This window comes from Apus apus, chromosome 2 (genome assembly GCF_020740795.1).
Source record: "Apus apus isolate bApuApu2 chromosome 2, bApuApu2.pri.cur, whole genome shotgun sequence".
NCBI classification, from domain to species: domain Eukaryota; kingdom Metazoa; phylum Chordata; class Aves; order Apodiformes; family Apodidae; genus Apus; species Apus apus.
The window spans coordinates 17908596-17933410 of record NC_067283.1 but is presented as its reverse complement, the minus strand read 5'-3'; the positions used below and the strand labels follow the sequence as shown (position 1 = coordinate 17933410).

General features: G+C 42.8%; 1 protein-coding gene across 1 annotated transcript in view; it reads left to right on the top strand.

Annotated features, from left to right (window-relative positions):
* The first annotated feature begins 7582 nt into the window (after positions 1–7582).
* Positions 7583–24815, top strand: part of GPR158 (G protein-coupled receptor 158) — a 178769-nt gene continuing 161536 nt past the window's right edge. Inside the window, exons 1-2 of the mRNA XM_051612176.1 lie at positions 7583–8454; positions 22362–22467. Of these exons, the coding sequence (XP_051468136.1) occupies positions 7583–8454; positions 22362–22467 (978 nt within the window). The remainder of the gene's footprint in view (positions 8455–22361; positions 22468–24815) is intronic.

The following is a 24815-nucleotide window of genomic DNA, read 5'->3' as shown; positions in this document are numbered from 1 at the left end:
GGCTCTCCTTTCTCCTTCTCTCCGATATTGTTGGTATTTGCTTCTCATTCACTGGTAATAGGAGTTAAAGTATCTACCAGATCTCACCTCTGGCTTCACTGCTGAATGTGGCATAGAGCAGAAGAGGTGTAGCGAGAGGGAAATTTGATTTTCCTCGGGAAATCTTGGTTTTATCAAAAAGAGAAGTAACTCTTAACTGAGTTTATTTTGAATATTTTACCAGCACGGAAACAAGGGCTGCCTTAGACCTCAAAGTTTATTGGTAGAGTAACTGGGAGGAAAAATATCAAATCCAGACATATAGTTAAATTCAAAGTAGCTACCAGGCCACCATATTGTGGGTCACACCTCTGAAAGTTCAAAAACGTTTATAAATGTTATTCTTGTCATAAGAGAACAAAGGAGCCCACCTTGCCTGTGCTCTTATGCAGCAGAGGGTTCTTCCCTGATAATTCAGAAGGATGTATATTAAGCTGTTAAAAAGCACTGTATAGATTAGGAAGCTCAATGTAATCAACTGGTTCATTACTGAAGGGAAGTAGCTCATAGGAAACTTAGCTACTCAACATAATACCTCCTAGTTGAGATTTAATTTTCCTGAGGCTTTTAATTTTTTTCAAACTTTACTTTTTGGGCGATTCCTCCTTTTGCCTTTCTGCTGTTACTTTTTATGTATTTCTTGCATGCTCCATTTGGCCCCTGACAAGCTGCCAGTTTGCTGTTGGGATGCCTTCTCAAAGTTGTGGTTTTGAGTCTCTTCTTCAGAAGGACTTCCATCTCTCACTTGCCTCTGAAATGTTCTAGGTAGTGGCTATTAATCCAAAGGAGAGCAATACCACCAACTCTGTATAAATATGTAATGTTTCCCAACATCCAAAGCATGTCTATAAAGTACAAGCAGAACAGACTGTGTTTGCAACCTTCACTTTAGCATCTCCTTATCTTTTCCCAACTGTGAATAAGCTTACAAAGCTTTGGCATAGTGTTTACTTAAAATGCAGGGTCTGCATCTGCATATTAGGTATATCTGTGTATCAGACAAGTTCTCAAGAAACAATTAGAAGTCAAAAACATCAATATGTGTGACAGATGATTTTCTCCTAATCTAGAATAGCATTTTCTGTTGGAGATAAGATGTGATTTTTAAAACATATACTACCACTTGCCATTTGGAGTGTTTTGGAGGAAGATTCTAAAGCTGGAAAAAAATTGTACTGTATTTTCAGAAGAGAAAGATGAGAGAGGCTATAAAGAAGCTCATTAAATAAATATCACCAGGAAGATTCAGAAAACAACTATTAAACTACTGTTTGGTAATCATCCAGAAAGGATACATTAATTAAAATAAGCTGACGTGGGATTGTCAAGAAAATTCCATACGAAACAAGCTGAATTTTCTTCTTTGACTCATAACTGACCTCGTGGATAGTGATGAAGCAGTAGATGTGCTATATATCCATATCAGCAACATTCATTACATACTTAGCATGAGGTTCTCATCAGTAAGCTAACAAAATACTGTAGGTGGGTCATGAGTGGGCAAGCAATTGCCTCTGAAGTAATTCTTAAAAAAGATCAGTTGTGTACTACCAAACCAGAAGGATGTTTCACATATGTTCCTGAAGGGTTCTGATCTCAGATACATTATATTAAATAGTTTAATGAATAAATTGGATAAAGAAATAAAAGGTCATAAAATTAGAAAATAACTACAATAAAAAAGGAGATAGTTAAAAGCATTTTGTAGAACTGAATAGGAAATAAAGATTTTAGGCCAGAGAGATGGCCTAAAATCAGTAAGTGCTACCAGAGGAAGCAGAGCTCCAATAAAAATGGATAATAGATAACTAGGAAGCAATATGCTTTGAAAAGTTATGAGGATTACATAGCATTACAGACTTGAGAAGTATTCAATACTGTGGTGAAGGTGAAAAAGCAGGCAAACCTCAATGTGGGGTGTATGAACAGAGAATTTTACACAGCCTGCAGAAGATGCACAGCAGGGCTGGTCTGGGACACCTAGAGAAACAGGCTAACAACATGGACAGTCACGAAGAGAACAGCAGTGCCAACAACAGTTTCAGAAAGCACAGCCTGTTAAGAGATTTGATTTATTTAGCTGAGATAAAAGACAAAAAGGAGTAAGGCAAAGTAGTCTTTTGCAGACATATACTAGCTTGTGGTGATTCTGCTCTGAGAAGTAAGCAAAGAAATAAAGAAAGTAAAGAAGACACTGAGAATTTTAGGGAATCCCCTTACCCCACTCTGGGTCCTTAGGTGCTGAAACCTGGAACATGGTAGTTATGGCAGTTGTGAAGTCTACCTGACTGGAAGCTCTCAGAGAGATAGTAGATAAACTCCTGCCAGAGGTGGTCATACTGAACATAATCCTGCTGCAGTGCAGGAGTGCTGTAGTGGATAACCTCTGAGATTCCTTCTGTCCCAATGCTTTTAAGAAAATATCCAGTGGATTTGAACTTCTCACAAGTGAGTATTAATTGACAGGTAAGCTATTGCTGCTTCTTCCATCAGCTTCAAAGTAAGAACTTTTATACTCTGCATTTTGGTTACTTCACATTTCTTTCTTTTCCCCTCTGAAATATTTAGGTAGTGGTTTTAATTCATTTGTGAGAGGAAATGAGAACTAACAGGGCCTGGTTTCTGGTGGATTTATGTTCACAATTCCTCTCCCTCCGCTGCAATAAACCCAGCATCCCTCCTAGCCCCCATGTATCCTTTGCATTGTATATTAATGCCTCACGGCACTGTGTCCACCACCAACAGTGGCTCCAGCTACGCCTTGTCTTCTTGAGCTCCCACACTCAACCCTTTGGCTGTTCCCTTATGATTGGGGTGGGGAGGCTGCCCCATGTGCTCCAGTTTCTTTTGGGATGTATGTATGCTTATTAGACAATATGAGTGCCCAAATGAAAGACCAAAGAGACAATGTATGTCACTATTGAACTCACTCTGCAGCTTTTCCTCCAGCATGAGAATGAATGGGGGTTGGTTTTCTTTGATCCAGCTGTGAGTTTTACAACATTTGTAGAAGCTTGCAGCAACTTGGAGACCTTCACACTGCTGCCAAACTTTGCTGAAATGAACTAATAAGATCAGAAGGTATTGGCAAACAGAAGGGACAGACAAAAAATATTACTGCAATAACATTATTTTTTTAGGCAATTGAGCTACAGGTAAAAGTACTTTTATTTTAAAAACACTTTATTTAAAATGTGTTTTTAAATACCATAAATAATGATTTTGATAAACATTTTATTTTGTTTTGTTTTGTGAGAGAAATATAATGCATCATTCTCAAAGTTTAAGCACATAGTGAGTATACTCTGTATTATCACCTAATTAGTTTAGGACAAATATTAATAAATAACCAAGCCGTTAAATACTACAACAGTTTTTCCTTCATTCCAACCAGTTTTAACAATGAAATAATTCTGATGCTTCTAACATTTCAAGTAGTTCAGATAAACCAAGATCTTTTTGTACAGGTCATATTTGGAGAAAGTAGGTTACACTTACTCTGTTAAGAAGTCTGTTAAGAACTGCTAACATTTTGCACTGCTATTTTTCTACACTGTGATTAGACTCAGGTTGAGCTCACACAACAGCTCAGTGAATACTTCTGGCCTGATACATAATACAATGAATTAAGACCCTTTGTGTACAGGTACTTTGCATGCAGTAATTGTGATAGTTGTAACAACTCAGAAATACAAAGAACAGTGGTCAGATGCCTCCTGATTTCCTCTCTGGTGGATGGCTTGAAGGAGCATCTCTGGCAGAATTGAGGAAACATTATTCAGTCATGGTAATCTTGTGTCTCAGGGTCTCCCAGTCCATTTTCACAAAGGTCCCATCCTTAGTAAACCCATGTAAATAAAATACTTGGTAGATTTCCTTAATCTAAGAGGCTACTAGCTTTCCATATTGCTAGTTCCCTGGATCTGAGCAATGAATAGTAGACTGGATTTTACAAAGACGTTAAGCAGATGTACATTTGCAACAGGTTAAAATCTGTTTCTCGTTTTGGACCTGGCTGTACATGATAGCTGCTTGGGAGCAGGTCTGGACCGACTGTAGGAGGAAACCCTAGAAGATAAAGAAAGGCTCTTTGAACCCTCTGCGATGCAGCAGTGTAAAACTGAACAATGAACCCAGCTCCCTTAATGAGAAAGTCCTCCAGCTCACCATCCTGTAACTCCGACTTGGTAGCGCAGTGAGCACAAACACAGAACAAACTGGTAAGACAGGAAAACGAGAGGTTTCTAATTCTGAGATCAAGGAGAGACTGTCAGCAGCTGGACTCGTGCACTAACCCATCAGGATCTTTGCTTCTGGCAAACCTTTAGGTTAAGAAGAACAGCTCTGGGGGGGTTAGTCAAGGACAAGGGGGTGGGGCAGCAGTGGGTGCTACTGGAGAAGGGTATTTGGAAGGACTACTAAGAGATCAGGAAATAGAAGGAACTTACTATCCAAGTACATTAAAGGGATATTTTATTATCCTGAGAATGTGTGAATGTGACCATTTAGTAGGCCTAGTGCAATTTAGATAGATATTAATAGTCAGTCTACAGTAGGGGAAGTGAATTCCCACCAGGGAACTGACCTTTCCTTTAGAGCAGCCCGTGACAGGCAGTGAAGAGAATCAGCACAGGCACACCATTTCAAAAAATGCCTGTTTATTTATGTTGTCATTGCTATCTCCCCACGTAACTGATCCCATGCTAGCCTAGCTCAGTCCTGACAGTTGCTCCTGTCAAAAGCCCTGGTTCTCACTTATCCACAGCAAACGATGCATCTTTAGGTATTTGTTCAGGGCAGACAGGGAAGCACAGACTCCCTGTGCTGCACTAAACTGTAAATACCAGCTTTTGAGTCGCTCAGTATATGCGGTTTCTAAATAATCTCACAGGCTATTCACTTGAGGGAAAGTTCAGTACAAGTAAATTATGCTTAAGCAGTGAATATCACATCTTCAACTGCATACGAAGAAAAAAAAAAAAAGGATAACTTCCTCACTTATCCACACATGATAATTATTAAAGGTGACCACAGGCAAAGATAAAGTGCATCACATCGCCAGAATACATAGACTGCAAATGTAACGTACAATTAGCTGTATTAGAATGACTATTTAAGTATAGTTTCAACTAATTCTAAAATAAGAGTATGCTTTAAAGAGTAGATATATCTTGTTGGTTGTTTAAAATGAGAACACATATGCTACGTGACTGAAATCTCCTCCTGACAAGATGTGCATGCACGTGTGTGTGGGAGAAAGAAAAAACACATCTTTTTACTACTCTTTTCATCTGCCATTTTTAATTCCAAAATGGAGTGACATGTAAAGAGTGGCTACTAAGAAGATGGAGACTCCCTGTGTACAAGGAGTCACATAGAAAACACAAAGGGTAATGGGCACAAGTTGCTCCTGGGAAGATTCCGATTGGATGCAAGAGGTGTATTTTTCACCATGAGGAAAATCAAACATTGGAATAGTCTCCCAAGGGAAGTGGTGGATTCCCCCACGTTGGACAGTTTCAAGTCTCAGCTTGACAGGGTGCTGAGGCACCTCATATAAACTACAGAATTACCTAAAAAGGTTGGACCAGATGATCCTTGAGGTCTCTTCCAACCTAGCATTCTATGATTCTATATTAAACCAGAATGGAATTAATTGTAACTAAGCAATTTTGCTGTGGACCATCTCCTCTAAAATTCACTTTTTTGCTAACTGCCTCCTGTCATGAACCCCTCATCCATCAGGAAGATACTGAGCAGGTGATTACTTCTGCCAGACAAAATGCACAAAGCTAAACTTGTTGAAATGGTTTGCCAAACTAGATCGGTATGACCGATAATGGTGTAACCAACGGCTTATCTGGAAAATCCCAACTACATCTTCAATGCATTTGTTTTTTTCCCAGGTCAGTTTCAGCAGAGCAGAAGGAAAGACAGGTGATCAGCCAGTGCTGCTTTGGCTCCATGCAGGTGCTCTACAGGTCAGCCTTGAAAGCCACTGGATTAAGGGCTTAGTTTTGAAGACAGCGGTAGGAATCAGCATCTTGGAGTCAAAACACCATAGTGAAAAAAGGAGGGAAGATGATGGTCACAGAAGTACAACCAGCCTGCCACTGTGGCTGAAGGGAGAGGGAAGCAGCTCAGTTCCCATCACCGGGGGATGCACTCCGTGTCCGGGCCGACCACGCGAGAGGCGGGGGACACGGGTGGGGCAGCCCACGCCAGGAGCACGGCAGCACCTGCAGACCGTGAGGGTACCTCGGTTACCGATCTGGAGACCCCAGAAGACAAAGTTGTCCATTCCCACCACAACGTCGTGCCCTGTGCCAAAAGCCGCCGTTCACCCTCCCGGGGCAGCCGGCTGGCCCCACGCGTCCCGAGGGATGCGGGGAAGCCTGTGCCCCCCTTGCCACCCACCTCCCGACAGCGCCCTCCTCACCGCGGCGCGCAGCCCTGACGGGTACCAGCCCACGCTGCAGGTCGAGCCGCAGCTGCCTTCCCACGGAGCGCCGGCCTCTTCTGTGCTCCCCGGCGGGGAGGGAGGCGACGGCGTCTTTAACACCCGGGCCCCTCTCCCCGCCGCCCCCGCCCGATCGCCCCGGCCCCGGCGCCGCGCCACGCCCGGCCAGCAGGTGTCGCTGCCGCACTCCCCGGGCAAGCCCGGCGCGCACCGGCGCGGGCGCGGAGCAGCCCCCGGGGGCCGATCCCCCTTCCGCGACCCCCGCCCCACGGCAGAGGGGCCCGGGCAGCGCCTCTCGCTGCAGCGGGCGCCTCCCCCGCCTCTGCCCCGAGCTCCGCCGGCGGCAGGTTAAGCAAGGTGCCTCGACGCCTCTCCGCGGCGGCGGCACCGCCTCCCTCAGCGCCGCACGGCGCCGTCCTCCTGCCCCGTGAATGGCTGCCGGCTGACTGACAGGCCAGGCGGCCACACGGGGCGGCAGCTGCCTGGGCTACACCTATAAGGGCCGGCGGGGAAGGGGCGCCGGAGCCGCCCGGTGAGCAGCCTCCCACAGCCGGGGGCGGAGGAGGTCCTCGTTGGGCGAGCCGAGCGCTGGCTCCCCGGCGGCAGCCGCGCCCGCCCTCCCCTGCCGATCCCCGCAGCAAGTGGCAGTCCCGCGCCTCGGGCCCCCCTCTCCGGCAGCGGCGCCCGAAGGATGCGGCGCGGCGGGGCGCGGGCGGCGGGGCGCTGCCGCGGGGGGACCCGCCGCTGCGCCGGGCGCGGGCGCCTCCGACCCTGCGCGCTGCGCTGGGCAGCTGCTCAGTGAGCGCGGTGGCCGCGGCGGGAGGAGGCGCAGGCGGGCTCGCTGCGGCCGCTGCCGTCGCCGGAGGGGCTGCCGGCCGCTCCGCGCTGGCGGTGGGGCTGCGCGGCGCCCTGCGCTGGGAACGGCACCGGCGCCGCCGCCACAGGTGACTCGCCGGGGGCCCTTTTCCGTCCCGCTGCCGCTCGGCCGCCCCTGCGCCTTCCCGCTCCTGCACCGCGGCCGCCTGCGCGAAGTCCATCTTCAGCTACTTCGCCGTGCGTGCGCGGCCGGGAGCGCCGGGGGACATGGCTTTGCTTCGGCTTATTCTACTTTTGCTCCTCGCTCAGCGGGGTCTCGGGGCTGCCGGCGGCCAAGGGCAGGCGGTGCGCGGCCCGGAACGGGCGCTCAGGGGGAGGCAGCCTGTTTACAACAACATCAAGAGCCGGGAGCCTCCGCCGGCCCCGCGGAGCCGCTCTACGGAGAGCACCATCTTGGCGCAGCGGCTCGCTGAGGAGGTGCCCCAGGACGTGGCCTCGTTCCTCTACACGGGCGACTCCCGGGAGCTGCGGCGCGCCAACTGCTCCGGGCGGTACGAGCTGGCCAGCCTGGCGGGCAAGTCGCGCTTCACCTCGCATCCTTCCCTGCACGGGGCCCTGGACACCCTCACCCACGCCACCAACTTCCTCAACGTGATCCTCCAGAGCAATAAGTCGCGGGAGCAGAACTTGCAGGAGGACCTGGAGTGGTACCGCGCCTTGATCAGGAGCCTCCTGGAGGGGGACCCCAACATCTCCAGGGCAGCTATCACTTTCAGCACGGAACCTTTCTCCTCCACCCCGCAGGTGTTCCTCCAGGCCAGCAGGCACGAGAGCCAGGTCCTCCTCCAGGACTTGTCCTCCTCAGCTCACCACCTGGCTAATGCCTCTGTGGAAACGGAGTGGTTCCACAGCTTGAAGCGCAAATGGAGGCCACATCTGCACAGGAAGGTGTTAAACACAGGCCCCAAAACTTTGGAGAACAGCTGGAAGAGGCGGGAGAGCTTCACTGCTGATAAGAACCACATCAGGTGGTCCTCACCTTACCTGGAGTGTGAGAATGGGAATTACAAACCCGGCTGGCTAGTGACTCTCTCAGCGGCTTTCTATGGGCTACGGCCAAACCTCCTCCCTGAGTTCAGGTAGGAGGACTGTTCCTCTGCTTGCTTTGTGTTGGGAAGGTGGTAGGATGGGGTTTTGCTTCTGTCCCTGTCTTTGGGAAGGGCACGCAGTGTCTCTGGAGTGCCCTGATTGACCCTTGCCAGCCAGGCTGCTCAGTCACACTGCAGAGCAATCTCAGGCCTTCCTGTCGAGCTCTACCTTTGTGTGCCTTAGGGAGCTGTTGCTGAGAAAAAGAATCCCTTTTTATCTCTGTCTGTAGGACAACCTTTGCATTACCTGCTCTCACTGAAACAGTTCTTGGCAACCTTCGGCGGGGAGAGAAGAGCGGTGGCTGCCAGTTGTAGTTTATTTCTGACTGCAAGAGGAATATGTTTATTGAGGTGTTATTTCTTTCTATGCTGCATAATTAAAACTAGCTCAACCCCTGTTATGATTTTAACTAGTTGGGAAACAACGTTGTTATGCTGTTAAACAGCTATTTTTGGTCTCCCGAGCACATCCACTGTGGGGTGCTCTAGCCTGGTCAGTGGTCAGTTATGTTTCTAGGTAAGTAAGTGTTTGTGATGGCAGTTCTGTCATAGTGCGTGTGGCTGTGACCTGACCTGGCAGTAGGAAAGATGTTTTAGGACACTTCTCTATTACACAGCTGTGTAGATTATACCTGGTGTATATAAATAAATGCTGCTTTTTTTTTTTTTTTAATTTCTGTTTCCCCAAGGACTTCACAACTGGGCTGTGACTAGCAGAGAGGAGGGTACAGAAAGGCCCGTACTTACGTCTTCGTGTTCTGACAGCAGAGAGATGTATGCCCAAGGAATGAATGCAACCTGTGGAGAATGGGATGTCAGACTTTTCCCACTGGCACTTCTGTGGTGGGGCTCACTGGTAGCTGTCCCTCTGGGAATGCCCACTGCCCAGAAGCAGCTGGCATTTTTCAGGAGCTGAGAGAACATTACAGATTTGCTTTCTGCTGCAATTCAGTAGTAGGTAAAGATGAGAACACAGGAGATACCAGGGAGGCTTTGCTGTATTTAGGTGGCCAGGCAGTTGTGTATGTGAACACCTGTTTTCTTGGCTTGGTCTGAAATCCAGTGGGATTGAACAGGTGTGAAAGCAGATGTGTATCCTTGGGGGAAAAATTAAAAATCTGCTGAATAGAGAGTGGCTGATTATTTCTTTATGGAATTACCTTTTGCCATGAAAATCCTCACTCTTATGAGGCTGGTTGGCTTTAGGTGAAGGGAGCTAACCTGCAGGCTGCTTGATGCTGAATTCGTCTCAAAACCAAAACCCAAGAATGGCTCTACTGTGGAGCGTTTCTGGACCCTAATGGAGATATGTCCAGAAAAGTGCAGGAGACTTCTCGTACTTCATTGAAATGCAGTGTTTTCCACTTGATGAACTTCAGGATGCACATGAAAGCTAGTGTAGGCTGATATTCTGTTGTTGGGGTAGAGGTTCCTATAACCTAGTGAACCACCAGGCTTGGGGTGTGGTGGCAGCTACTTAACCTGCTATCTGATAACTTAGTTCTTGATAGCAAGCTTCACTCGAGCTTCAATCTTGACTTCAGTTAAAAGAAAGACAGCTTCTTAAACAGCATAGTCTAAAGCGTCAACCTCAGTTACGTGTCAAGATCCTGTGATGCCAGGAAGCATCTCGGTGGTGTAGGTTTCTGTTGTGATAACTCTGGTGTGCACAACAGGCCGGGTTCATTTTGGAGTACCCCTGGCCAACCAAGGCAACCAGTAGAGGTCATCCTGGGTGCAGTACAAAGCACTATCTTCACTTCCTCTTTCCAGCCACCTTACCATGTGGGAGTCACTTCAGTTGAAGAAATGGAATAACCTGTTGTAACTCTGGTACTTCAAAAGACATCCATTAAGCACATCTAGATAAGAAGAGGTTCTTCAAGCTGAGAGGATCTTGTGATGGGCTATGCTGTGCAAGTTTGAAGTGTTGTATTGCTGTTGTATTGAACAGTTTAGAGAAAACTAACAAAAGTTTTCTGTCAAAATCAGAGATGAGTTGGTAAGCATTTTTAAGGAAACAGTAGTATGTGTTTTTTGGTAACTATGAGGAAGCAGGTGGAAGAAGTACGTATACATAGATGCATATTCATTCTGGCAAGGCTAAATGATGGTTTCTGCATTCCCGCTTTGAGGTATGTTACATGAAAGATGGGCTTCCAATAAAAGCTTATTATTTGGGTTATGGAAAAAGTAACTCTTCAGTTATGTAGGAAATATTATAAATAAAACACACTTTTCCCAAGATTTATGGGATGTCTTAATGTTTGCACAATGTTTTCTATACTTGATAGGCACACAGGCTCAGTATGAGTTCTTAAGAGAAGAAATGGTTTAAAGTATAACCATGTAATATAAAAATATCTAATGTAGTTATTAGAACATTAGCATTAATTACTATAAGGTGCCTCTTGAAAAAGGTTTATTTCCCCTCACCGTCTGTTGTTAAGTGATGCAATAGTTTAAATTCCTGGTTAAGGTCTGTATGGTAAAAAGCAGTATACAGTAAGCTCCATATTTTGAGAAAGCTACATGGGTTCTTTCAACAAATTGTCTCTGAACCATCTGTTAGAACCACGTTAATGCATCATTTTACATGCTCTTTCCAATTAATAGTCTGGCATGAGGTCATGGATGGTAGTTTAGGGCATGCCCCTGTGATATGTCTCTAACAGTTTATGTACTTTCTTTGCTGACATAAGGTTTATGACATGGTATGTTAGGGTAGGAGACCTTCAGGAACATGTTGTCTCCATGGAAGAGAGTTCTTTCCGGTTACAGAAGGATAATGTATCGCCCCTGCTTCTTGGTGTGTCTTCTATTGCAGTAACAGATGGGTATGTAGCAGTGGAAAGAGTTTAATGAAGGCAGTACTAATAATTACTACGGTTATATTCAATTCAATACATGCTACTACTGCAGTACTGTGATCAATGACATTCAGCAAGTACAGCCAAAAAAAGCTTTGTTGTTGTGGTGAAGGGTTATGGTGCCTTATGCCAGAGGAAGCGTTACAGGCAGGGGGGCTGTTGCAAACAGCTTGCTATCTGTTTTTAATCCCTTACTCTTCTTAACTCCCTCCAAGAGGTGACAGCCAAACTGTCCAAAGTGAAGGCCAAGGAACGTGAGAGAATATGGTCATTCAAGTTGCCTTTTCAAGGCTGGCACTGTAGGCAAGTACTGAGATGAAGTGGAGAAAACCAAAGATGACTTGACTGTGCTGATAAATTTAGCAGAAGTTGTCCAAGCCTGGTGGGACCACAGTAGCCCTGTGGAATGCTAAGCTAGGGGCATTGACTGCAGCTTCTTGGCAGTGCTTGCTTGTGGTGTTGTCTGAGTTTACCAGCCTTTGGTCTGCTCAAGTGCAGGAAACAAACATTGCCCTCTGCTTACAGAATTCAGCATAGCCTCTCATTTAGAAATGAGAAGCCAGAGACTAGACCTAATCTCTTGGTATTACTAATGCTTCTTGCTCCTTTGCAGCTGGAATTGACCATCTAACGTGTCTAGTGCTGCAAAGGGTAGAGCTTGTTAGTCCTTGCCGTTAATCTTTATTAGATTATAGTATTCCATCAGAATATAATATTCCATGGCACATGGTGACTCAGGTGGTCTCGTTGCAGCCCTACCATGGAGGTGGAATGGTGTGAGAAGCTGCCTCTTGTGAGTATGTTTCTTGTGCTAAAGGTACTTGCTTGGCCCGTGGAGAGGAAGCAGGCTTTCATTACTTGAGCAGTGTTGTGGGCTGGTGGGGAGTATTACACCTTAAGCTGGAAGAATGGTGTGCTGCTAGGAGGCCAGCTACTAGCAGCTATGAGGGTTGGTTTTTTTTGTGTGGTTTTTTTTTTTTTAATGAAAAAAAAGCCCTTTTGGGTTACTGGGTCCAATCACCTGCTGTCACAGGTCCAGTTAATGTCACCATCTGACCAAACTGTCTTAAAATAGGTAGATTTCCCTCTTGAGTCTCCAGTCTACTAGTATGCCAGGCCTAGTGGTTGGATAGCTTCTTCTGATTTCTGATCTAAATTTATTCACAGTCAGTTCTCATCCATTTATTTCTATTCCGGAACTGCTTTTTATCTGAAATAGTACACTTCACTGATGTTTACTGCTCTGACCTATTTATAGGCAGCAGTCCCTTCTCCACCTTTGTTTACTAGATTACACAAACCAGCTTTCTTTAGTCTCCTGTTATAAGCTCTCTGTTGCCATGGTCCCTCTCTCAAGTCTTGTTTCAGTGTTTCTTGAACGTGGTTAGTCAGATTCATGTGCAATGTTTCAGCCTTGTGCAATGACATCAATTATTCCCAACTCTGATGAATGAATTGCTGCTTTTGCAGCTCAAAATGTTCTCTTGCGTGCTGTTCTCATTTTCTTTAATGTGTTGTAATGTGTCAACGTTTTTGGAACTGGCCATTGCTCTTCCATTGTTTTTCATCTAGGAAGTTAGAATATCTTTAGGATACAGGGATGTTTTTTTCCCTCACACCGTGTTCCAGCAAGGACAGGTAGTTCTTTTTCAAGTCCAAGGCAGTGTTTGCAATTTTTTTCAGGGACTGCTGGGAGACTGCAATGAAATAATGGCTGTTTTGGCAGAAAGGTATACAATCAACAAGCTGTGCAAGCTTTGTGTTTTTATTTTGAACAACCATGTGTTCTGGAGCATTTGCAGGTAACTTTATTCTGAAGTTTGGCTGAATGAAGTGTCACCACTGACTATTTTTATCTTCCTGACACTTCCTACTTCTTTCTTAATTATTAGAAAGATTTTCCTTAGTGCAAAGATTAATCTTTATTGCACAGCTAAATTTAGCAGTTTCTTCCCAAAAGGCAGTGTAATGTGATTTTCCACTGTGCTATTAAAAATTACTTTGACTACTCCAGTGTTAGGCCGTAACAGGGTACTTGTTGAGGAAACATAATTGAAGGCAAATTAAACCATGAAGGTAGGAGTATGTATGACAAATAAGTAACTTTATAGGGAACATATGTGATTTTTTTCTCTTCTGCTAAACATTTCACAGGTATTAAATTGTTTGGTAAAATAACTGTAAATGTGGACATAAAAGAAAAGATACTGAAAAAATCAGTAACTATTTTATTTTAAATATACTTTAATTTCTTCCTTTAGGTCCCTTTTTTAGTCCCCCCCTCTAACTCCTCTTCAGTCTCATTACTGAACTAAGAAAGTAATTTTAGCTGTTTAAGGAGGCTTTCTAATTTTTTGTGACATGTTACATTAGTTGTATAATCCTGCAAATATTTTAAAATGCTGAGTCTGACATCTTTACTACACTCTGGCCCATATGACGTGATTGAAGGGCTGAATGGATTAAGGATGGGTTTTAAAAATGAAAGGGAATAATTTATTTCCTAGAAATTCAGGAAGTTTTTTATTTATATTCCTGAAAAGAGTTGAGAACAAAGAAATGTCTTCTGGTGTGTGCTTATAGAAAATCCCAGTATATTTTAAGTATTCTCTGGACAATGATGTCTCTGCCTTTTTTCATACGAGGATAGCGAACTAGCTGTTGATGAAACAAATGGAAAAATGAATAGGAATTTCTTTGTATGAAACCCAATTTCTGTCTTTACTATTGGAGAAATGGAAGTGGGTTTTTGAAGAAAGAAGTTAAATATGGCCAGGAGAGGATTGAAAGGCATACTGCATTTATGTCCACAATTATGTAGCATATGGTATGTCACAATAAACGGAACTGGCTTTTTGGGTCGAACTGTCTTTTCCACTTTTCTGTTCTCTACACCCACCCCTCCTAGGCAAAGCTTCCAGCATAGCAGGTTGTCAAAGCTCTTCTGAAGAGAATGGACATGTGACAGTCCTTACTATCTAAGATTCAGCTTCAGTACTGTCATGTCCTATTCTGTCTATTTGTGAACCTGAGCTGAGATAGAGAAATGCTCCTAAAGGTAACAAGAAAAGTATTGCTGTGTTAGGTCAGATGAAAGGCTTACCTACCCCACTCTCCAAAAGCAGCTTCTGGCAGGTACTTAGGAAAAAATGTAAGAGCAGTGGAAGTGCCAAGTTCTTGTATCTTGGTTATATCCCATTCACAAATTATAAGCAATAAAAAAAAATTGCTGTATTTCAGACTCCATCTGAATGAGTGTTGATAGTAATTATATGGATTAAACTGACCTCCGTGATTCTGATTCACTTCTTAACCAATTTTTGTCTTCTGCAATGCAGTTTAACATTGGGTGCCATTATAATAATGAACTGTTTGAAGAAAAAAATATTTTCTGAGTTAAAATTTGCTCCATGGAGCTAAATTAATCAGGAGATCCTGGATTTCTTGTGTTACAAAAACACTTCAAAAACTGTTCACTTATCATCTCTGTGTCAGTCAGACTTAGTTGTGGGTTATACTAAGTATTGTTACTTGCAAACTTTGTCATTGGTCACCAATTTGTGATTGTCTGTGTATGTGTTGAACAAAGCAGGGGTAGTTGTGGTTCCCAGCATGTTAACATCCCTGCACATGAAAGATAACTTCTATCGTATTGATACTCTATAGAGTGGCTCAGAGGTTGAATCCTTTCTGGCTCTAAAGTGTGTAATGATGAAGATAATTGGTTTTCTGCAAAGGCTGCCTCTGCTCTCAGCAGTTTTTAAATCTTGGCTGTTTGCCCTGCAGATTCTATTTCACCTTTCCTTTTTCTGATATATGTGGAAAGTTTTTGCTTAGTAGAGCCTGTGCTTTTAACATGCTGCTTCTAAAAATGTCTTTTAGTTTTGTCTTACATTCTTGTAGTTCTGTATGTTCCTTGCCGAGGTTTATGCCTCTCCATTTTCCCTTTATTTCTTTTTTTAACAGTGGCTTCCACTTCCTTTTACTTTTTGGTTTTAAAACTCCCTTGTTACTTTTAAATAAATCATCAGTGTTGGAAGATTTTGTGTAGTTAGACTGAGGCCATCTCTGTGTTTGATCCTTCTAATACAAAAACTTTTCTTGTTCCTAACCTCTTTTCTTTTTTTTTCTTTTTTTTTTTTTCTTATATCAGTGTCCTTGAGGGCCTTTCTTTTCAACCTGTCTCTTTCACCCCATGGACAGTAATGGGAACATCTTTAAAAAAAAAAATAAAAAAATCTGGTTTCTTACTAAGTAGCTTGGAATTGGCTCCAAGACCTTTTTTCATGGGGAGAATCTAGTGTAAGTGGTTGCTCACCATCATTGACAGACCCCTCAGCGTTCCTATAAAAGATGATGCTCTTTGACAGAATTAAAATGCTAGCAGCAACTTGAAAATCCTCAGGCAGAAAAGATACCAGTGGTTCCTGAAGTATCTAGGAAGCTCTCTGACTAAACTGTAAGGAAATCCCTGGAGAGGCAGCACTGCATGCTATAAATCTGAAGGCAGATTTAAATCTGAAATAATTCATAAAACAGGATTCAGTTTTAAGTATTCTACCCTTCAGTACTGTTCCAAATGGCCTAGGAGGATTTTCTTCGCAGGTGAATCCTGATTCATGTGCCCACTCTGCTATACCTGTCCCTTCAGTTAAGTTTATTTTTAGTGAAAGCTGGTTCTCCTGTGAAAATGTATGCTGAAAAGCAGCAGTTGTACTATGGCTGAGGAGTTAGGTAAGTCTGTCTCTGTCCTTTTAGTAAGATTTGAGTGGTAACTGTGATTAGATCAAAATCATGTTGTATGTAATGTCCTAGTAGCCTTTTGTGAACCTGGCTGGATATACAAAGGTAGTAGTTTTAAAAGTGTCTTAAGTGATGCCGAATGCTAAATCTTAACTTTCAAAAGCAGCTTGAACCTGCAGAATCTGCTGATTACAAGTACGACTCATGGCTGAAAGTCACTTGTCAATTTGACACCAGGATTATTTTTGGATACCTAGTTGATGGTAAATTGAAGGAGCCTCAGTTGTTACGTCGTATGCACTGTTTGCAAGTTAATGTTCTTGAAAGTGTCAGGCTCCAAAATAAGAATGGTCTCAGAAGAGGTAACTGCCTTGAAAACATTTGCTATAGTAATTACAGTATCCATTTACCTAGAGTTGTGGACTGTTTGCAGATTTGGGACAGCTGTAGAGAATTTTTCTTCTCTTCTGGTTTTGTGGTAAGGAGGCCTTATGAAGGACAACATGTAGGGGTGAATGAGTACTACAGCAAGAATTTAGACAGGCGTTTAGATCTGGGGGGATGTTGTCTGCTTCAGTATGATAATTATGCCTTATACCTTAACCATGGCTGCTTGCAGTGCTTACGGGTACAAAAATAAGTGTGCAGACTTAAACTTTGAATGCCTGTTTAGCTGAGCTGTGATGATCTCTGTGCCAAAAAACTTCTGAAGATCTAGAGGACAAAGATATTGTTTATCACCGTTTAAATGTTGGCAGGGTATTTCTCTGTACAGCTGATTTAAGCTGGCTGGGAGAAAGAGAACATGGTCCTTCTACTTTATGAGGTAACATTACAGGAAAAAAAAATTTCTGTAGATACAGGTTTTACTACATGTTGTTACAATGAAATATTGTAACTACTGAAACTATCAAAATAGCTAGTAGATTGGGGAAATAAGCTTAAATCAATTTCTGGCACAGATTTCAAAGCAAACAGCATGCCAACAAGCAGTGGTACTGGAAATTAAGACAGACATAAAAGCCTCTTAAGTCAAACCTCTGACCTGACAGAAAATCCGTGATGACATCATTCTTCAATGATTATCTGTTATGTACAATTCGTCTCATTCTTTCTTAACTACATGTTAAGCTTGGATACATAATCCTTAAGTATCCTTTTTTGTGTAAGGACTGTAAATTTGTGGCAGAAAACAAATATTTATTGTTATAAGGAGATTAACAAAATATACTTACTTGCCAGATGGTCCTCAATTACCAGTAATATTGTTATTAACTTATCACTGTGGCTTGGGTTCAGCCAGACAGCATTGTCTGACAGCAGTGTGGAGGAATGTGTTATGCTGACGAAGCTGAGTCTACTTTTACAACATTGGTATTTGTCCAGATCACTTCTGTCAAGTTAGCAGAGCTGCAATTGTTTCCAGTTAGCTCAATAAATATAACAGAGGTAACTGGTCCATATACATTCTGTATTTTCCATTTTCTGAATGCCGAATCAAAAATAACTGAAAATGTGGGTGGCTAAACAGGCTGTGCCAGGTACTGTATTAATCACATGAATTTCAGAAATACATCATCATGTACATATTGGTGTACTCTGTGTAATAATGGTGGGTTACAAGTCTGAGGTGGTGTTTTAAATGGCAAAGCATAACAATGAGTGCAGTAAAGAAACGTACCATCATTATGGGCATGTATGCTTAGCGAAACTTCTCTTTTGAAAGCATTATATCCTCAAGTAGTTCCAGGCTCTGTTGCTACCTCAGCAGAACTGTGCTGTTACCAGATGTTATTAGATTGTAACTGTCAAGAGAGAGTGTTTTCATTTACCTGTTTCTGGATTGCAGCATTTTTCCTTCCTCTGGATTTTCAGCCCAGAAATTAATAAAACTCTTAGAAAAGCGAGAAACAGAAGAAGTTAATCACATCAGAAGTCCAGGTTGTGCTGCAGCAGAGCTGTAGACAGAGTGGAGGTAGGAATGTTTATGTTGAGTTGTTAACACGAGCTCAGATCCCAAGGAACGAGACAGTGGTAGGTGCCTTTAAAAAGTGTGTTTGATTGAGAAGTACAGGGGGGTTCCCAGAGCCAGGGAGACCTGAAGGAGGACAGGAGTCCCGAAAGGAGTTGGGAACCAGCAGCTCTTGTGAGAGAGCTGAAAGGCTGACGTAGCTGGGGGTGTTGCTGTGGCTGCTCTGGCAAATTTCAAGTGGCCATTGCAGAGGGAGTGGAGTGTGCTGGGCACATGGGTGATCGTGAGGGGAGGAACAGCAGCTCTGCCTGCTTGGCAAGTGAGCCCTACTGGTGGTTGTCACTCTCTTGAAAAGACATCTACTATGGTGTCCACTTGGCAGAAAGCCATGTGCTCAGCACCGGTCAGGATGGGTGTGGGAACCCAGACAGAGAATCCATGGAAACATGCAACTGTGCAGGCCACAGGCTGTAGGGAGCTGTCAGAGCCTTTCGCTGGGAACAAGTGGCAGTTATGACACCTGTTGTATGCACTGCAAGCAGGTGGATGATCTCTGCTGCCAAGTGGCAGAGTTGCAAGAAGAAGTTGAAAGGCTAAGGAGCATCAGGGAAGCTGAAAATGAGATAATTCTGGTGGAGCCAGCCTCTGACTTCTTTGAAATGGCACCCATCAGAAAGTGTGCAGCATCAGGGAGCCCCTGTATCCTGCCCCTGCCAGACCACAGGCAGTAGCCTGGATGAGAGGAAGAACATGTTAAAAGCTTGTGGATAAGAATTAAGGGACACAAATGGGGGCAAAACTGTTGTGGGTGTCTACTATAGACCACCAAGTAGGGAAAAAGATGAGGCCTTTTATATCCAGCTGGAAGTAGCCTCTAGATCACATGCCTTAGTGCTCATGGGTGACTTCAGTCACCCTGGTATTTGTTGAAAAGCTCACACAGCCAGTCATACTCAGTTCAGAAGGGTCTTGGAGTCCATCAGTGTTAACTTCCTCATGCATGTTGTGGAGGAACCGTGTGGAGAGGTGCACTGCTGGACCTTGTATTAACAAATGAAGAAGATCTGGTTGGGGATGTTAAGGCTTTGGAACGCCTGGGTGACAGTGATCATGACATGGTAGAGTTTAGCGTTTTATAAGGAAGAAGGGTTGCAGTAAGTAGGATTGCAGCCCTAGACTTCCAGAGGGCTAACTTTGTACTCTTCAATGATGTACTTGCAGGACTCTCATGGGCTGAGACTCTAGAAGGTAGAGGGGGCCAAGAAAGCTGGTTAATATTCAAATATCACTTCCTCCAAGTTCAAGATATGTGCATTTCTTTGAGTAAAAAATTGGGTAGAGGAGGAAGGAGACCTGCATGGATGAGCAAGGAGCTCCTGAAAAATGTAAGGTGGGAGAAAGAAGTTCACAGTTTGTGGAAGAAGAGATTTGTCACTTGGGAGAACTACAGGGTATGTAGGAAGGCAACAAGGGAGGCCAAAGCCATCTTAGAACTAAATCTGGCAAAGGAAATAGAACAAAAAGAGCTTCTTCAAATACATCAGTGATATAAGGAAGAGTAGGGAAAATGTGGGCCCACTGCTGAATGAGGTGGGAACCCTGGTAACAGAGGATGCCAGTAAGACAGTTATCGAATACCTTCTTTGCTTCAGTCCTTACTGGCCTTACAAGAACAGCCCTTGTGAATCCCAGATCCTGGAATAAGAGAAAATGCCTGGAGAAAGGAAGACTCTCTGCTTGTCAGTGAGGATTGGGTTAGAGATCAGTTGGGTAAACTGAATGTACACAAATCCATGGGCCAAGGTACTTGAGGTCTTTCAATAGCAGCTGCCATATGAATCTAAGAATTTCACATTTGTTGTGAATAAAATAATTGTATCAAAGAGTATCTTCTTATGATACCACACAGCAAATTCATTAGGTGTTTCTAATTTCTGAGCAGTGGTTATGTTACCCTTAATTTAAATCTGTACTTCTCTTTCTGCAGAGTTGTTTGTAGAGGGAAAGGGAAGCTTCCTCTCCTGCCAGTTAAAAACAAAATATACACAAGGGAAAAGTTTTCCATGTAAAGGAAATAAAGACCTACTTCCCTAAGGTGCTTAGAGAGTCTCCCAGGTGAATCTGTTGCAATCCTAATAAGAATGAATCATCACTGTTTTTCCTGCTGCGTAAACTGACTTCTTTAGGGTAGTTGGAATGATGTAAATGCTTGAGAGACCATTGCCAAAGTGTGAGAACTAGGAGAGCAAAGAGTAGTGTTGGTCCTGTTCCTGCTGCCTGGTTCATGCCTGTATGCAGCCACAGTGAGATTATCCACTTGCAGAATAGGTCCTGACCCCAACCTACACACTAATATGTTCAGAAAGGTCCAGAATATATTAAAAATGCACCTGGTGGGATCAGCATGTGATCAGAGGAGAAGTTAATTACCTCTACTTTATGAGGAACTGAGACAGATACCTTGTTATCAGGTTAAGATATGCTTGTAATCCACTGAGATCAACATCTTGTAGTTACTCTGTACAGTATGGCTGTTTTTCCCTTAAGGTCATTGGTCACCTGGAAGGAAAGCCCTGGAGAAGCTGTTGTCCCAGGCATGAATGGGAAATTTGCACAGCTGTAAACTAAAAATATTTCTGAATATTCTGGTGTCTGCTATTTCAAATTGAACTCGGTAGAGCTAGAACTTAAATATTTCAAGTAATTTCTAAGTGTGCCCATCACTATTTAGATTGTAGGAAAGAGACAGAAGAGAATGAAGTGCATCTGTATGAACTTCCTACTGGCTATCCTACATAATTTCCTAATACATTCTTCTTCAGTTCACTTATGTGACATGCTTGTGTTTCTCCAATGACTATATATAGCATGTCTGAAGATTAATGTCTGAATAAAGCTGTTGTGGACACTTTGCACTTGGTTGTACTGGGGTCAGTGATGAGGAAGCAGTTGTGTCCTGCTTTGGATGGAGCATGCTCTTCTATGCCTGTTCAGGTTTGGTTCGTAAGTACGTAAGTGGCCTCTCAAGTATATGGCTCTGTATTATTACTATTTATTATTATTATTATATGTATACTGAGCTTTAACTAAAGGAGGCAACACACTTTGAGGTGAAAGGTGTTGTTCTTGAGGTTGGGTCATGCCCTTGGTATTCCACAGCCTGAAAAGGAGGGATGGTTGTGTTGGTAATTATGGAAGTTCAGACTGTGGAAATCAAAACTATTGTCTAAAGTGGCTGAAATGGTTGACTTAAAATAAGTGGTACTCCAGATTTAAGAAATAAGTCCAGAACATTCACTGGTTGTGAATGAGTTTATGTAGTGATCTTACGACCAGAAGTTGCACACTGACATTTTTGCTGAGTCCAGACAGGAGTGAGTGAAGCAGTCACAGATACGTGCTCTCACAAGATGATGCTATGAATTTGCTACATACAAAGTAATTCTGGAGGTTATTCTAGAGAGATTAAGGAATTATTTGAAGGTTTTTTAAAAGATCTGCAAGAACAGTTTTGCAGCTTTTATTGTTCTGGTGGTTTTTGAGTTGTTTTTAAAATAAAGCATTGGTTTTAGCTTTTCATAAAAAAAAAAACAACAACAACAGGGAAACTGTTGATGATAAACTTGAGTGTTCTTAACATGGAAGTAATGCAGTTCAGATGGTCCTTGAGGACCTGTGTGAGTAGGAAACATTTTTCTTTTTGGTTTCACAGGCACCATCAGTGGCCTACTGGCTCATGCTGCCCTTCTATAAGGACTAGTAACAGTGCTGGCTGGCAGAGATGAGGAGAAAGGGATTCAGGTATCTGCTGGAGGAGAGGCATGAAGTCACTGGAGGTTGGGCTGTGTCTAGGGAGAGTACAGAAAAAGGCCTTTGCCCAGGTGGTTTGGGAAACAGCATTCCCTGGAGCAAAGGGGAGGTTGTTGTTATTGGGCATGGCTTTGTACTGTACCTGGGGAGGTTGAGGGCCCTGGAAAAAATAGTGCAGGTCATAAATTGTGTTTTAGTTCTTCACTGTGCTGTAAAATATGCAGGGCATCACATTATTTTAGTCTATAACTTACTCTTACTTGCCACCTCAGTGTGTTAGATTTACCAAGCTCTTGTGGTTATACATCTCAGTGAGGTCTCATGTAAGACTGTGTCCCTGTGGTTGTGGCTTCGAAAACACAAAACTGGTTTCAGACATTCATCAAATTCCTTATTTAGAAGAAAGATGTAGTTCGGCTCCTCAGGCTACAGCATTGTGAAGGAGTTTGACCTATTCCTCTAGTTGCTGTGTTGAAGGCTGATTTTTCTTTATTTTTTTTCAGAGGTGTTGTCAAAGTGGACATCAATCTGCAGAAGGTGGACATTGACCAGTGTTCAAATGAGGGGTGGTTCTCAGGGACACACAGGTGTCATCTCAACAATTCTGAGGTACGTCTGTCCCTAAGGGACTGAGCTGCGCTTCAATAACAAGTTTTTCTACTATGAATTGTTTTCTGTAGTATGAACACTATCTATTTTAAAGATTTTGAATGTGGCTTGTGCAGAAAGATCTTCCCAGCCTACAAGGTGTTTCGGTATGTGTGAGTTTCAGGAGTGCCTGCGTTTCAGGAATGATGGTGTAAAACAAAACAGAAGCTAAGTTACTGCACAGAAGTAACAGCTATAGGGAAAACATTACCAGTGAAATGATTTATGAAGTTCTGCTTCCAAGTCAAACAATTATACTCTAAATGAAAATGGGCTTTTAATAAGTGTCACTTTTGAATGGACGTCTTGCAAAATACAGCAAAAGTGGCTCAAATGCTGATAGTAATTATTCAGAAAAACATAGGTTTTGATAGAATGATTCAGGATAATAGGCAGAATTGGACACTGTAATTCTTTCCTATTAAAAACGCCAACATTTTGATAGAGCTGACTAAATGTTTCTGTTCAGCTCCTTCCTGTTTCCTTTTTCTTCTGAAGGTCTGGCTCTGTCAGCATATTGTAGGTTGTTCAGCCTGGCCAGTCACATGTGTTCAATGAAACTTAAATAAAATACATTAAATTATTTTTCTTTTTATGATGGCATATGATGTTGTTTTCAAAGGCACCCATTTGTTTTCTGTGAGAGTAGATAAGTCATGCACTTATGTGCTTTCAGAAAGGACAATCAAAATGTAGGGAAAGTTGACAGTTTTCTATTGCAAGTCAGGAGATGTTTGCCTAATTTTGTTACAAAATGCCAGTTTATCAAAGCCAAATCTGAATTTAGAGAGTTGGTTTTTATGGATTAATCTCCTAATTATTTTTAAGCAAGAAAAAGTCAGAATTTTTGTAAGCATCCTCTTTGGTATTTTTCACTTGTAATTTTAAAATAAGCTTGAAATGAGAAATCAAGTAGTCTTCAGTAAAGAAAGACCAATTTCAAATGAAATATTTCTACAAATGGAAAAAAGTTATTTGGAAAGTACTTCTTGACTTCTGAATTTAAGTGAACTCTTTTTTAATACCTTATGTTTCTTCCTATAAGAAAATGCTTTGGTAGTTGGTACAGCTTGTTTTTTAATATATGGTGTTATACTGAATGTGACTATATGTTTTGGCAAGTGCTTCTCCTTTTCCTAACGTATTGAGAGCAGAAATCAGCGAAGGGGTGGGATTGTAAGTTGCATCTCTTCCTGCAACCAAGAAGAAAAGGGAAAAAAAAGCCAACAATTTTATGAGAAGACTAATAAAAACTCAGACCCCAAAATAAAGTGGAGTAAGTGAAGATCAATGATGAGCTTCAACACACTTGAGTCAGGTTCAAAGTCCACTGTTTGCTGTAGTGGGCTCTGAATCTCATCCCTATTCTTAACGTATAGGAAAACAGTGAGTCAAGCCAAACTGAATATAACTTCAAATTTACACTTCCCTTCCAAATTTAGGTCCTGAAGAGTGTGTCCTGAAGAGAACAATGCAAAAAGCTGCTCTATCTGGAAGAATTTGTTGGAGAAAGGGGGAAGATAAAGGAATTATTATTATATTTTTTTTTTCAGTCTTCACAGTTCATTTTCATGGGAGCAGAAAGAAGCTTTTCTTTCTCTGTAGAATTCACTCTGACTATGAAAAGGGATTTTCTTCATGAATATGGCATTCGGTAAAATCTACTTGCTGTTCTATTGTTGCACGTGAGGCAAGCGTAGTGCCATTTAGGAAACGAGTGCTGAATAAAATTCTACAGGAAAGATGACCTTAAGTGTTACAGAAGGTATTCTGTGACTTGCAGACACCATTTTAATTCCACAGTTTTTAATGTCTCAGTGGGCAAGCTGGAAAATACTACCTATGTGATTTGGTCTTTTACTGCATATGAGAAACTGAAGTGCCTGTGTCATGGGTCACTGATACAGAGGTAGTACTAGAAGCAGCTTTGAGCCAGGACTGGGTTTATGGCATTCTGGGCTTCGCTCTCCTGCTGAGCGTGCTGGGCGTTTCCTATGTGCTGAAGGATAGAACATTCTATTTCAAATGTAAAATATACAGAACAGATCTTCATGTTGGGATTTTGGGGGTGTCTTCTTGTAAAGTGAGCTCAAGTAAGTCTCTTTGCAGAGTGCTTATTTACCAGATTCACACTGTTTTAACTTAGTACTTTTTTTCCCTGTGCCTGTTTATTTTGCATAGTGTTTTTCCTTGGTTTTGGGAGCTGACAAAAACTGCTATACATAATTTACAATAATCCTTTTTTACACTTTTATATACTTTTGCTGCTGTTGCCTCCAAACTGACACATCAGTACAAAACCAGAGCTG